This window comes from Condylura cristata, unplaced genomic scaffold, assembly GCF_000260355.1.
Source record: "Condylura cristata isolate star-nosed mole 26May11 unplaced genomic scaffold, ConCri1.0 scaffold00008, whole genome shotgun sequence".
NCBI lineage: Eukaryota > Metazoa > Chordata > Mammalia > Eulipotyphla > Talpidae > Condylura > Condylura cristata.
Window position 1 is genome coordinate 13,448,840 of NW_004567109.1, and position 14,552 is coordinate 13,463,391.

Here is a 14,552-nt window from a genome sequence, read left to right on the forward strand (position 1 = left end):
TGGAGAAGATCATGCTTAGTGAAATAAGCCAGAAAGAAAAGGAAAAATACCAGATGGTTTCACTCATAGTAGGAGTATAAAGGACCAGATGAGAAAATAATAATAATAATAATGAACAATTATATGCCAGAGACATTTTACTGGGGTGTAGTGGGGAATGGGATCAAAAACTGTGGGGGGAAGGAAATGCACTGGACTATGGTGATGGCACATGGGTGATCTGGTGATCCATGGGGATTACAACTGGGATGGAAAAATGCACAAAATGATGTAAAAATAAACTATTACATTATTTTAAAAAAATAATAATCCTCCCTTATAAATACATACCTGTGTGAGGGCAGGTTTTCTTCATATACACCAAAGAACCATTATAACAGATTAAATACAGAAATTAATAGAAGAATCCAGCTGTCTTCTATGAAATGCAACATTAAAGATATTTGCAAAAAATATATAAATCAATGCCACTCTTCTCCCTAAATTGATTATTTTTTTTAAAGATTTATTTATTTATTCATATGGAACTAGGGTACAGGCCAGAAATGTGGAGGGTGAGAGGATTCACCAGAGACAGAGAGAGGAGCAGAGCAGGCAGATCGACGAAGTACACTGCTGAGGGGAGCAGCGGGCGGGTCAGGAGAGGTCTGCCTCGCCATGTGGTCACCTGCGGGGCAGGCGGGAATCGAACTCATGCGGAAGTGGCTTTAGCTTCTCAGTGCTGTGCTTTAACCCGCTGCGCCACCAGGGAGGGCCTATTTTTTTAATAATCTACTTACTTTTCACTAAAAATTCATTACTTATGTTAACAGAATGAGTTTATTGTTTGGTTTCAAAGACAAAAATTTTGAGAACATCTGTTTTAATTTTGAACATGGTAAATATTGGTATATAGAACCTCTGTAAACAAAAATTCTCTGGAAATCCCAATGATTTTTAAGAAAATAAAGAAACCAGAAGATCTGAAGTCAATGCTGCACATTCTGAGTCACCCCACCCAGCCCCCTCTCCTTTGAGCCCCAGGGGGACAGTCTTTGTTTATCCTGCTGGGTCCTGGTGTAGAGGAATGAGAAGGCTGGAAGGCCAGTAAAACTGTTGCTAAAACTGTTGCCCAAAGATAAGTTGTGAACCTCCCTGGAGTAAATGTTGCAGGACCTAACTGTTATCTGCATCAGGCATCTGGCAAGCAGGGACTTGTGACTGCCCAGCCCCTCCCACAATGCCTTTATAAACCCATGACTTTAAGAAAAGCGCTGCCTCGCATCACTCTGGGTCGGACCCTAGCTCGAGCTAGCTAAAAGGTTCACTTTGCTTTTACATCAGACCTGGGTCTCCGTAGTTACTGGACTCAGCACTTTCATATTTTAACACTGGGAAGACCTTGTTCCTGGGGCCTGGAACTAGGAGGGAGGAAGCACCAGTTGGGCAGTGAGTTCCTGGCCTCAATTCTGGGTCTTTAAGGGAGTCACAGTTTTATCTGTTCCCCACTAGAGATATCTCTCCCTCTACTTTTGTTTAGATTTCGGTGCAGTCAGGTGGAGGCTACTGTCTTCTGGAAATTGTCTTTCTCCAGCCAGAGGGATCAACCCAGGGCCATCTGAGCCCTGCCTGCCCAGGCCTATTGAGGAAGTCTTTCCACCAGGACAAGGACCAGGGTGAGACTTGGAAGGTGTTTATTGGGTGCACAATTTAATGGGCAACCAAAAATCTCAGTAACTAAGATAAATAATATTTTAATGCAATATTTTTAAAAAATTATAGTAGTTTGTTTTTGCATATTTTTGTGTATTTTTCCATCTCAGTTGCAATCCCCTTGGGTCTCCCATCACCAAATTACCCATGTGCCATCACCATATTTAATGCAGTATTTTTAAAAAATCAAAATCAGTGTTACTGAGTCTTACTGAGCCCAAAACTATGGTCCTGTCTCCATTTAAAATCTTGGTATTGGGCTCTCCCTGGTTAAAGACTAGCACTGTGAAGCTATCCGCAGCCACTGAGCACGAGCTCGATCCCCAGCCAGGGAGGTGACCCACATGGTGCAGCAGACCTCTCCTGTCTCTCCCACTGCTCCCCTCAGCAGTGTACTTTATCAGTCTGCCTGTTCTGCTCCCAACTCTGTCTCTTGGTCCATCACCTCACCACCACCACTGCCCCGTACCTGTGGTCTATACCTCAGTTTAATATGCTTAAATAAATAAATTTTTAATAAAAATTTAATAAAATTTTGGTATTTTGCCCTTCATGAATTTTTCTGTCATTATAAGTTCTCACTCAACATCTTCAATAGGTTCTTAGAACTGTGACTTTAAATGAACAGTGACGTATCACCCAAACAGTTCTTTAAATGAATCATTTCATGTGGGCCTGGATTTTTTTTTTTCTCATCAACAGCAGAGCCAGAATGGGTGGGAACAGGAGGCACCAAGGACATGGCTTTGGGTGCTGAATGGATCAATGTTATTTGAGCACCTGCATTTAAAAAAAAACTTCTCATTTTGGAAATGCAGATGGCCAACAAGCATATGAAAAAATGTTCAACATCACTCGTAATAAGGGAGATGAAAATTAAAACCACAATGAGATATCACCTCACCCCAGTGAGACTGGCACATCTTCAAACAACTAGCAACAACAAATGTTGGCGAGGATGTGGAGAAAAAGGAACTCTCCTGCACTGCTGGTGGGAATGCAAACTAGTACAACCACTATGGAAAACTGTTTGGAGGTTCCTCAAATTGCTAAACATGGAGCTTCCCTATGACCCAGCAAAAGACACAAAAACACTGATTGAAAAAGATACTTGTACCCCCATGTTTATTGCTGCTTTATTTACAATTGGAAAAACATGGAAGCAGCCTAAATGCCCAAAAGTAGATGACTGGATAAAAAAGATGTGGTACATATAGACAATAGAATATTACTCAGCAACCAAAAAAGAGAAACACATGTCTTTTGCAGCAACTTGGATGGAGCTGGAAAAGATCATGCTTAGTGAGATAAGCCAGAAAGAGAAAGAAAAATACGGATGGTTTCACTCATAGCAGGAGTATAATGGACCAGGCGAGAAAATAACAAAAATAATGAACAACCATATACCAGAGACATTTTGCAGGGGTGGAGTGTGGAGGAATGGGATAAAAAACGGGGGGGTGGGGAGGGAAGTGCACGGGATTATGGTGATGGCACACGGGTGACTTGGTGATGGGAAACCTGCGGGGATTACAATTGAGATGGAAAAAAAATGTACAAAATGATAGCTCAACTCTCCCACTGATGTTGTCTGTGTGCGTCCTCCTGCCATACTAGGCTGTAGCTCCTGGGAGGCAGAGACCATGGCCATTCATTCACCCAACAATTTTTGCCAGTTGCTAGATGCTGTGTTGAGGCTACTGCAGGATTCAAACAGGTAGGATTCCTGCTCTTGAGGAGCCGCATTCCAGTTACAAAAATAAGTAGGGACAAGTAGACAAACTGATTTCAAATAGTGATGAATTCAATAAAAGTCATGATTTGATACAGACTGGGTAGGGTGCTACATAGAGTGATCGGGGTGGCTTCTCAGAGGAGCTGCCCTGGGATTACCATCCCTGGTTGCCACAGGTAGAATGAGTTGCTGCCTTCTTTGTATCACCACAGCACTGGGCAAACCCCTCAGGATAACACCTGACATAGAATCTTGTAAGTACTGATTTCTGTGGCTGTTTCCTTTCTAGCCTGGGAACTTCATGAGGATAAAGACTAGATATTTTTCTAGTCTTTATCTCCAAAATCAGACATTGGAGCTGAATGAATGAATGAACGATGAAGCCTCTCATGACTATTTAGAACCAGGCATGAAGGAAATGCAGGGAAGTTCGTCAGGGTAGGGGGAACAAGGAGGAGTCTGAAAGACCTGGTTCATACCTGGCTCTGCCATTTACTTGCTGTGTGACCTTGGACAACTGACTTCACCTCTCTGAAGTCAGTTCATTTGTAAAATCTCAAAATCCTAGTAATGGTTCCAAAGATGAGCATGCAGAGAGAGCCTAGAATAAGGCTGAATCACAAGTGATCAGGCTTTCTTCTTTCCCACTGGTCCAGCAACAGGAAGCGAGAGTTGGGGTTTATGAGTACCGCTGACCCTAGCACTCTAACTCAACCTGGCTCTCCTACCAGTTCCTGACAGAGCCTCAGCCTAATGCCAACAAAGCTTTCAACAGCTTAGCAAGGGAATGAGTTTTGAAGGGACACAGAGAAGGAGGCTCATACCAACTTAACATGTGGGCATAGTACCCTGATGGATCAAGGCTTGACAGCAGGCTCAGGCCCAGAAACTTAGCTGAGGGTGGGGGGGGAGGAGATCGTAAATATTCATGGAGACAAGAATTCTGTCATCTGGACCTTCCCCCCTCTGCCATATACAGCGCTCACTCTGCCTGCATTGTCATTTCATCTGGAAATATTCTCAGTCCAGGGAACATAGAGGAAGAGACAGTTGTTCCCACAGCTAGACAGTCAGAAGGGAGAACCACCAAGATCTGGGCAGAAGGAAGTATGTACTTATACTTTCCAGTGCAGACTCTGAATTAAAGTTAGGTTTACCAGTCAATCTGGCCCTTATCGTTTGTGGGACCACTCGGGGTCAAGAGTGCAAATGTCCAAATATTTATAAGCAATAAATCAGTCACATCTTGCTTCATGCACATCCCTTGCACCAACAGCTCCTAACAATCATGCAAGTGTAACTGCCTCAGCCAGAAGTAGGGGGAGGGTAGGCAGGTTGCATACTTGCTGAGTGGGCGCCCTCACTTGGACCCAAGGATTCCTTGCCCTGGCGGGAGGGTTTGATTGGAGGGAACCCAAAATCAGCCCACTAAAACTCAGGGCCCTGGACATCATTTACTAGTTAAGTGTACAGACACTCCTTTTCCTTGGCCATATTGACCCCATAAATCAGTTGTGTGAAATAAGTTTTAGGAAATGCCCATTTTCCAGGTGAGGAAGTAAGATGAGTGAGGGAAACAGACTTGTCCGTAGTCACACAGCGGGGGGGAGGGCAGGAGGAATTTTGAACTCCAAGGTCCATCTTGTTTCTCCAAGGCAACCTGTAGCCCTTTCTGGAAGCAAACCTCTACTTCACCAACTCAACCCACTCACAGACCTGCCCCACAGTCTGAGAATGGGAGGTTCAGATGCCATGATGTCATATGTCTTTGACTTGGGGGTCAGGCTTTCACCTATGTCCCCCAAGCTCAGGAATTGAATGGGAAAGGGAGGGAAAGTTCTGCTCTGTATCTGACTCACGCCTACCAGACAACAATAGGCTTGGAATCAAATCCTGATTCAAATATTAAATTTACTCTATGATTCTAAGTCTTTCTTTCTTAACTAGTAAAATGAAGATTTTAAAAATGTGCCCAGACCCTCCCTGGTGCGCAGTGGGTTAAAGCACAGCACTAAGAAGCTTAGGCCACTTGGTGATGCACATGGCACAGCAGACCTCTCCTGACTGCCTGCTGCTCCCCTCAGAATCTGCTGCTCCCCTCAGAATCTGCCTGTTCTGCTCCCCACTCTGTCTCTGGTAACTCTTTCACCACTCCTGCTCCTCTGGCCTGTACCCCAGTTCTGTGTGCATAAATAAATAAATAAATCTTTTAAAAAATGTGCCCAGAAAATAAAAATAAAATAAAATAAAAAAATGTGTCCAGAAAAAAAGATATTAAGATAACAATCCCAGGACCTCCCCGGTGGTTCAGGGGTTAAAGGCTCAGTGTATCAAGCTATTGGAAGCACACGAGTTTGATCCCCAGCCAGGGAGCTGACTCACTTGGCACAGCAGACCTCTCCTGACCCACCTGCTGCTCCCCTCAGCAGAGTATTTCAGCAGATCCACCTGCTCGGTTCCCCACCCTGTCTCCGGTGAATCCTCTCATACATACCCCATACCTCTGGCCTGTACCCCAGTCTTATATGCATAAATAAATAAAAATAAATCTTTAAAATAAAACAATCTCATTTATATTATCACCAAATATAATACTTGGGAATAAAAAAAGGAAACAAAACACTAGTTCAGAGAAAGCTATAAAACATTGTTGAAAGGAATTAAAGCATAATGGCACACTATGCAGCTTTAAGGAGGAAGGAGATGCTGCCTGTTACAACCACATGCTACAATGACTGCAAGTTAAAGATATTAGTAAGGGCCCTCCCTGGTGGTACAACAGGTTAGGATGCAGCACTGCAAGCTAGCTGCAGCTGCCTCCGCGCCAGTTCTATCCCTGGCTGGGAGCTGACCCACATGGCACAGCAGACCTCTCCTGTCTCGCCTGCTGCTCCCCTCAGCAGTGTATTTCGTCAATCTGCCTGTTCTGCTCCCCACTCTGTCTCTGGTGACTCTCTCACCACTCCTGCTCCTCTGGCCTGTATCCCAGTTCTGTCTGCATAAATAAATAAATCTTTTAAAAAAAAAAAAGATATTAGTAAGCAAGTAAGTTGAACACAAAAAGGCAAATACTGCCAATTTTGCTTATAGGAGGAATCTGAAGTGTATTTTGAACTAATGGGGGAAAAAAAGGCAGTGTTTGATATAGGCTGGGGCTGGGTAATTTCATCTTGTGATGAAAAGCTTCTAGAGGTGTGTTGTACAGCAATGTGCATATAGTTAACAATAGTATATATTATAGAATGTACACTTAAAATTGTGTAGGGGATAAATTCATCTTATGTGTTTCTTATCACAATAAAAAATCTATTTTGAAAATAACTTAAGAAATGACAGCTTTAGCATTTTAACTTAGAATCACAAGGCTCAGCTGTATGACTTAGTAACTGACAACCTTTAATAAAATTGCTTCTCCTCTCTGGACTGTATCTTTAAAAGGAACAAGAACACATCTGCCTTATGGCGTTTCATGAGCATAAAGGTTATAGCAGATAGAACAGTGATAAAAAACAGAATCTGGAGCCAGAAAACCAGGGTTCAAATTCTGTCTCTGTCACTGCCTAATTTAAAGACCATGACCAAACACATCACTCTCAAGTCCTTCCCCTCATGGAGTTATGATATTCCCAGAACACACGTCCCCAGGGTGGTGTGAGGACTCAGTAAGTAATGCATGTGAGGTGTTGAGCTCCATTCAAGGTGTGCAAAACCAACAGCTCTAAAAAGCTGTGTCTACAGGAAATTAAGGCAATCTCCTACTTAGATCAAATCGAAGGCTTCTTAAAATACACCACAACCACTCACATCAAGTTCATTCCAGCTTGAAGCCAACTATATTAGGCTTCCAAGTAGATTAGTAACTCTGTGAGCTCCTTGGGAACCAGTCACATCTTTTTATGGAGCTGAAATGCTACCAGCTGATTCTTGCCAAGATAATTAATTTCATCTTCTTGAATGTTTATACTTGTAACATTCTCATCTATAAAATAAAATACTTTTCTGTAAAAATAAAGTAATAACAACTACCTCATCGAGTTGTACAATTAAATAGAAAACACCTGGTCCATGATAAGGACTCAGTGAATATCAGCGACTGTTAGCCTTACTCCCGTTCCCCAGCAAGAATCTGAAGTGTCACTGGTTCTCATGAAATAGTATGTTGCACTATAAAAGTTACTCATTTCTTGAGACTTCTGGACTGGGGACTCCCTGGGTGCCATTGTCAGTAGGCATTAGAGGACATGCTATCCAGAAAACTCCCAAGAAATACTTAATAAAATGATATACACACACGCCTCTCATCCTCACTTCCAAGCCCTTACACTCTGACCTTACATTTGCAAGGTCATTAAACTCCATAGCTTAATCATTCCCCTTCTGTGATCCTCATTTTCTCATCTAGAAATGTGACTAATAGCCCTGAGGATGAAGGCAGATAAACCTCTAAAGTACTTGCATATAGTAAATGCTCAATAAATGAGTTATCTGTTCTGCTCTTCTCTGCTGCTTGACATTTGTGCCCTAGTCTTTGCTGACCACAGCCTCTAAAGATACCCCTGATGGAGAGATTTTATTACTATTTCTGCAAGAAGCAGAGGAATTTGAGGGGGCAAATTGAGGAACAAGTGGCTGACCTCTGGTGAATTCTGCTCTCAAAAGTTTCCTCATGGCAGAGTTGAGCAACCAGCCAGCTACATTTGTTGATAAGTGAATGGAGCTCCTTCTCTGGGGAAAGTCAGGGACAGGGTCCAGGGCCCAAGGATGGGGGTATCCTTGGTACCAGTCAGAGAATCCCAACTTTGCTTCTCTCTGGAGCCTCCACACTGATACCGGTTACGTATACTACATGATGAAGACTCAGATTGCTCAACCAGCCCCAGACAACCCTGTGGAGTTAGGGGACCCTCAACCTGGCCTGGGCCTCCCCTCTGGGTCTCTACCCACCTTTTCTGTGTGATTCCCCCTCCTTGTGAATCAGGCCAGGGAAGAGGAAGTAGGAAGGCCCAGGGATGTGCCCAGGCCTCTTCCTAGCCGTGAGCACTCCTGAGTCCTCCTGGTACTTTCATGACCAGCCCTGGGCCTGGCCCAAGGGTAAATACAGGGTAAAGGCCCAGGTCCTGGGGTCATGCAGACCCAGTTTAGTACCAGGCACTGCTCCTGCCTAGCTGATCTTTTACTCTCAAAGCCCCCTTTTCTTCATTTGCAAAATGAAAATAAAATAAGCCTTCCTCACTGGAGCAATAATAAAAGCAGAACAAAGCAATTTATGCCTATAAGATTGCTCAATGAACTGGAAGTTCTTCTCCCCTCCCCCATCTCATAAAATGCTTGTATCATGAATAAAAAAGCCAAAAAAAAAGAAAAAAACAACCAACATATACAAGTTTCATCTTCTCTTTTGAAAGAAGCAAAAAGTGTGGCTGAAATCACAGGACTGGGTCAAGGGGTCTGGGCTCTGACCTCAGCTGTGTACCCAATCTCCACAGTAAGTCTCTTCCCAGCTCTGAGCCTCAGGATCTTTATCAGAAATATGGGTAAAACCACCACCACCCACCCACTTACACCCTTCTTGTGAAAGGGAAGGAAAATTGTTCTAAGCATAAAAGCTTTAGTAAACAGGAATGGGCATGATAAACTGAAACGGACTTCACTGTAAAGGGCTGTGCCCAAGTTTTTGACATGTTTCTTCCATTAGCCAACTGAGTTCAACTCCCTACCAGGCCCTGAGTTGCTCTGAGGGTGTGGGGTGAGGCTGCTGCATGAAGCTCTGGCTCTCTCTCTTTCTCTCACACACACATGCACACACACACAGAATGGACACGCTCCAGGCACATGTGGATATGACCAGAGTCAGTGCCCCAGCTCACCCCACACAACAAGGCATGCACACACAAAGACACACAGCAGCTTCTCCATGGCCCTTCCATCACACTGCCAAGTTACCCTCCATGGCTGGTGGAAGAAGTGGTTGTCCTGGGGCTGAGCACCTGCCCCCCTGGAACTGCACCCATTCCTGATCAGACACTGTCCCCCAGGAGCGGTCAGGGCCTGATCCCTAGCTATAGTGCAGCTGTTGTCTCCTGGGCCCACTTGGAGGCCATGTGGAGAAGCGGTATGGGAAAGGACAACTGCCACAGAAAAGGAGGAGAAGCCCCAGCAGCCCAGCAGGGCCTTATAAGGAGGTGAAGGTCTCTCTAGAAAGGGTTCCCCAAGAGAGGACAGCACCCCGGCTCTCATCTCACCCCCTTTCTTCCTGACATCAACCAGGAGAGAAAACTGAGTCCTGAAGGCACATTTTGCCAATAATGCAGTAGTGAAACTCCTTCTCCAAACCTTTACAGACAGATGGGGACCCTGAGGCCCAGGCAAGTAAAAGGATTTGCATAAGGTAGTAACAGAGCAGAGCAGGGACCAGAAGCCAGGCAATCTACTGCCTCAAGTGCTTTATCATTCATCTACTCAATTCACATTCTAAGATTCCACCCCCCACCAGGCTGCTAAGGCCAAGGCTAAAACAATGGGCCAACAAACTCCTCCAGGCAGTGTAGTATGGCTGGTCACACACTGCTTCTACTTGAACAGCATCTTGCAGGAAACAAAGCACCATCCTACCCAGCTCTCACTTCTCCCCACAACTCACAAGCTCAGTACTTTAAACCCCAACCTGCAAAGGAGGAAAATGAGGTTCAAAGATTGCATCTTTTAGGTAGCTGGCTAAAACCTTGAGAGCAGTGAGAGAACAAGAGGGGAGGGAAGGAGAGAGGAGAGAGAGCAGGAGAGAGGGAGAGAGTAGGGGAGGGGAGAAGCGGCAAGGAAGGAGGGAAGGTGCCAAAGGAGGGGGAGCAGGAAAGGGGAGAGGGGAGGGTTGGGGAGGAGGGTGGAGGCTGGGATGCACCTCTCAAGCCCTAGGGCTGTTCACATCTCTTTCTTTTGCTTCTTTAGCACGTGTGTGCGTATGCACGCGCGCAGCACACACACACACACACACACTCCAAGAACCTGGAATACAGCTGCATATTTAGTCAAAGCTAACCTGAGCTCCTGAACCTTGGGGGAGGAATGCTGACCTCACCACAGGTGTGTCCTGGTCGCAGCTAGTCACCAGCCTCTAGATAGACCTCCTCCAGTGCAGGGCAGGTGAGGTGCCCCCTCTCATCACCTGACACAGGTGGGGAACATCAGCTATGGGCCAGGTTCTTTGTACCGAGTTGGTCATCTCCATCCCTGGGAGAATCTCACCCCTAGAGCGTCTGTGAGTTCCCACCCCAGTGCCAGACCCTTTTCCTCTTCCCATGACCTTGCAAAGGAGACTTCATTTGACAACTTAGGGAACTTGAGGTGCAGAGAGTGGGTACAACTTGGCCAAGGTCACAAAGGGGATGGGCATTCAGCTCCGAGATTTAGGGACCCCTCTCATCACCCTCACTTCCTGCCCCCCAGTTTTCTTGAGGTCACTTCAGCACTGTTTTGTTCTCAGAGAACCAAGAGGGGAGCTGGACTCCCTAAGAAAGTTGAGACTCTGGGCCTGAGAAAGATGCCCCGGTCCCTCAACAAAACGACCCCTTTGCCTGGGTGCAGCCTGGGGTCGTGAGCTTGCTCTCACAAGAACATTTTCATAACCTCCCTAGAGCCCGCCAGCAGGGCACCCCTTACCTGTATGGGGCAACAGCTGCAGCTGTGAAGCTGGGGTGTCTCTCTCTGCAGACCCAACCTCTGTGCCGTCTGGAAATTGCAGAAGTGAGGAAGTAGAGCAATTGCTGCCAAGTCACTCCTGGAGGGAAATGTCGTGACCCTAGAACTCCCACAACAACCCCCAAGTTGGGTCATCACAAGCCTTGAACACTGTTTGGGGGTTTCTCACAGAGCAAGGGGGAAGCCATGGCTTGAGGCAACCGAGGGGAGGGAGAGAGGAGGGGGGCAGAGCGCAGAGAGAAAGAGCAGAAACGAGGGACCCAGAAAACAGGCAGCCAGAGGGAAAGTCAGGGGGGAAAATGAGAAAGAGCAGAAGGCGAGGTGGAGGGATCAGGGCACACAGAGACAGATGGAAACAGAGACCCCGAGAGGACTGAGCAGACAGAAGACAAAGCCCAAGGGAGTTAAAGAAAAAGACCAGCCTGCGTGTGCTGCTTGTGTCAGCCAGCGGGGTGTGGGGGCAGGGACGATTAGACCATGACAAGGACGTGGAGGAGGAGCACGGAGGACCTGCTGCGGCCACTGGCATGATGGGCTGGGCCTCCCCAGAGAGCCAGAGGCACCAGGCCCAAGTACCCTGGGGACCAAAACTGCAGGGCTGGTGAGGAGGAAGTCACTTAGGACCCTGAGCAGACACTCGGCAGCATGCAAGAGTTAGTGGGAGCCAGCGAGGGCGGAAAGTTGTGGGCAGCTCCAGGAGTGAAAAATGAATTTGCAAGTGTGTGTGGGTGAGTGAGGGTGGGGGTGAGAGAGAGGGAGGTGGGACCCCATGTGTACACAGCGAAGGGATGGCCAGCGCTCCCTGGTTGCCATTCCAGCCATCTGCCCACTCACTGGGCACCCAGTGAGCCTGTACTGAACACCCCGAGGCGCCAGGCACTGGAGTGGAGATCCAAGGATACCTGAGCAAGCCCTGCACCCCTCCCTGCTACCCCTGAGAAGGAAACGGCAGGGCACAGAGAGACAGTGCAAAGGCAGGAGCCCGATTCCCACCCAGGTAGACTCCTGGGCAAACCCTGCTCGCTCCGCTCCCCGAAGCCCCAGAAGGCTGCAGCCCGCCTCCAGGCTGGAAACGGCACAGTTGCAAAGGATCAGCGATCCAATATCATGAGTTTTACAGTGAGGTCTCCAAGCGGGAACTTGCTCCACAGAGCAAAACTGGTTTCTAGAGAACAAGGATAGAAGGAAGTATTTTCCTGTGTGTTCTTTTGTAACTATTGAAATTTTGACTTGCTAAGTTATTGCCTCTTTTTAAAAATAAAGTAAAAAGGCGCTGCCTGGTGGTGCACTGGGTTAGGGTGCAGCACTGCAAGCTGGCCACAGCCACTTCAGGGCCAGTTAGATCCCTGCCCCGGAGGTGACCCGCATGACACAGCAGACCTCTGCCTCGCCTGCTGCTCCCCTCAGTGGTTATTTCAGTCAGTCAGCCTGTTCTGCTCACCATACTGCCTCTGGTGAATCCTCTCACCACCCTTGCACTCTGGCCTGTACCCCAGTTCTGTATGCATAAATAAATAAATCTTTAAAAAAATAAGGTAAAAAAACAAAAAGGAGGTGAATTCTGGGTTCACAGCTGCCTATCGGCTGTGGCATATTGGGCACATTTCTTAACCTCACTGAACCTATATGAAAACATAGATTTAAAATGAGGATGATGACAATGACTTCAAAAAAGTACCATGTCAAGTACGATACTGGCAGGTGATAAATCCTGGCTGGGTTTACCGTCACCAGCTGTGCGTGTTTTGGTCGGGGGGAGTGAGGGAATGCTACAGACGCTGTGATTGTGTGGTAAATGTGAAGAACGAAAGGGTGCATGCCGTGTCTGCGAATAACGAAGGTTTGTGTGTCGATGAGGGGGGTGCTGATGGAAGGGAAGTCAGAGGAGACCCAGTTCTGGGATCGCTCCAGAGCTTGTTCTGGGATCACTCCAGAGCCTCAAGGATTCTGCAGGGAACCAGAGCTGGATCAGCCTCAAGGATCTGCAGGGAAGCTAGACAAAATAGACATACCTGACCCTCTCACCCAGGACAACAGCCTCTTACCTGAGAAACAGCAGGGGCAGCAGTCCACAAAGTGGCAAAGAGGCTGAGGTGGAGATGAGAGACTCAGCGAGCATGTTTCCTGGACAGCTTCTCAGTGAACTCAGGAAGCAGGGTGGGGAATGGGGAGGATGCAGGAGACAGGCCCAGACCTAGGTGTGTGACTCACTTCACTGTACCCTCCAATCCCTGTTCAGCAGCACCAGGATAAAGGGTACAGGGAGACTGCTGCTGGCTCCGCTGAGTGGTTAGGGCATAAATCCACAAAGTCAGTTCCTTGGGTGGAGCTCCAAGCCCCAGGTCACCAGAAGACCCACATCCAGCCCGGATTCTCGCATGAGCTCAGCCAACACGGGGCTAGTCCCCTAGAGCCCTCTGGGAGGAAGAGCTGGGCTTGAGCTGGCAGAGGAAGGAAGGAACTGGGTCCCTGTCTGAGGGGAGGTGGGTTCCCACCTGGGGAAGCTCCAGCCTGTCCTCAAGAGCCCCCAGTCCGGTGGGAGGTGGGTTACAAGGACTGGGGGGGGGGGGGGGGCAGGGAGCAGTGGGTACAGCCTGTTCTGTGGACCCCAAGTGTCAGTGGGCATAGCCCCACTCCAGTAAGCCCCAAACTGATGGAAAAGACCCAAAGCTGCCTTCTGAAGAGACTCTTGTTTGAGGGGACACACAGTCCAGTCTTCCCAGACGGCCACCGTCCAGGGGGTGCAATAGCCTGCTCACAGTGCCCCGCAGAGGGGACTGCCCTGCGTCTCCAGGGATGCCCACTCTCTCAGGACACGGAAAGTCACGTCTTCTGAAGCCACCCCTGCTTTCATGAGACCCCAGGCTGAGGGCGATGACAAATCCTTTGAGAAGTCCCCAGTCTAAGGCCAAGGCCATGGTCTGCCTTGGACCTCACTGAAAGTTACTCCTCTCTCCACTCCCCCGCCCCACCCACACCCTCACCCTGATCAGGCTCACCAGGAGAAGGTGTCTGTTCACAGGGGCAGCTTGAGCCTCCCCTCTGCATCTGCTTCTTGACAGGCTGACAGCAACACACACTTCCTCTAGGCTCAGCCAGCGCACAACCTTCAATATAAATGAAGATCACTTTACCCAACTTCCCAGCACCACGGAACTGGAATCAAATTCTTTCTACACATTAGACTCAGAGTACTTATTAAAAATGAAGGCTTTTAAAAATTTTTTTAGAGATTTATTTAATTATGCAAACAAGAGCTGGGATGGAGACCAGAGATGCGGCAGGGTGAGAGGATTCACCAGAGAACAGTGGGGAGCAGAAATACACTGCTGAGGGGAGCAGTGGGCAAGATAGGGGTCTGCTGTGCCATGTGGGCCAGTTCCCTGGTCACGGTTTGAACTCACACTGCAGATAGCTTCATAGTGCTGCAAAT

General features: G+C 47.4%; 1 protein-coding gene across 3 annotated transcripts in view; it reads right to left on the reverse strand.

The window, feature by feature from the left end:
* Nucleotides 1-14,162, reverse strand: part of PTAFR (platelet-activating factor receptor) — a 23,584-nt gene extending 9,422 nt beyond the window's left edge. Inside the window, exons 1-2 of one of the 3 annotated variants that reach the window (XM_012722021.1) lie at nt 13,165-13,353; nt 11,081-11,149 (exon numbers count right to left, since the gene is read on the reverse strand). In XM_012722021.1, the coding sequence (XP_012577475.1) occupies nt 11,081-11,149; nt 13,165-13,238 (143 nt within the window). In that variant the 5' untranslated portion in view covers nt 13,239-13,353. Of the gene's footprint in view, nt 1-11,080; nt 11,545-13,164; nt 13,354-14,118 lie in introns of those variants that run through there. The other 2 variants (XM_012722023.1, XM_012722022.1) reach the window with 2 other exon arrangements.
* Between the last annotated feature and the right edge of the window lie 390 nt (nt 14,163-14,552).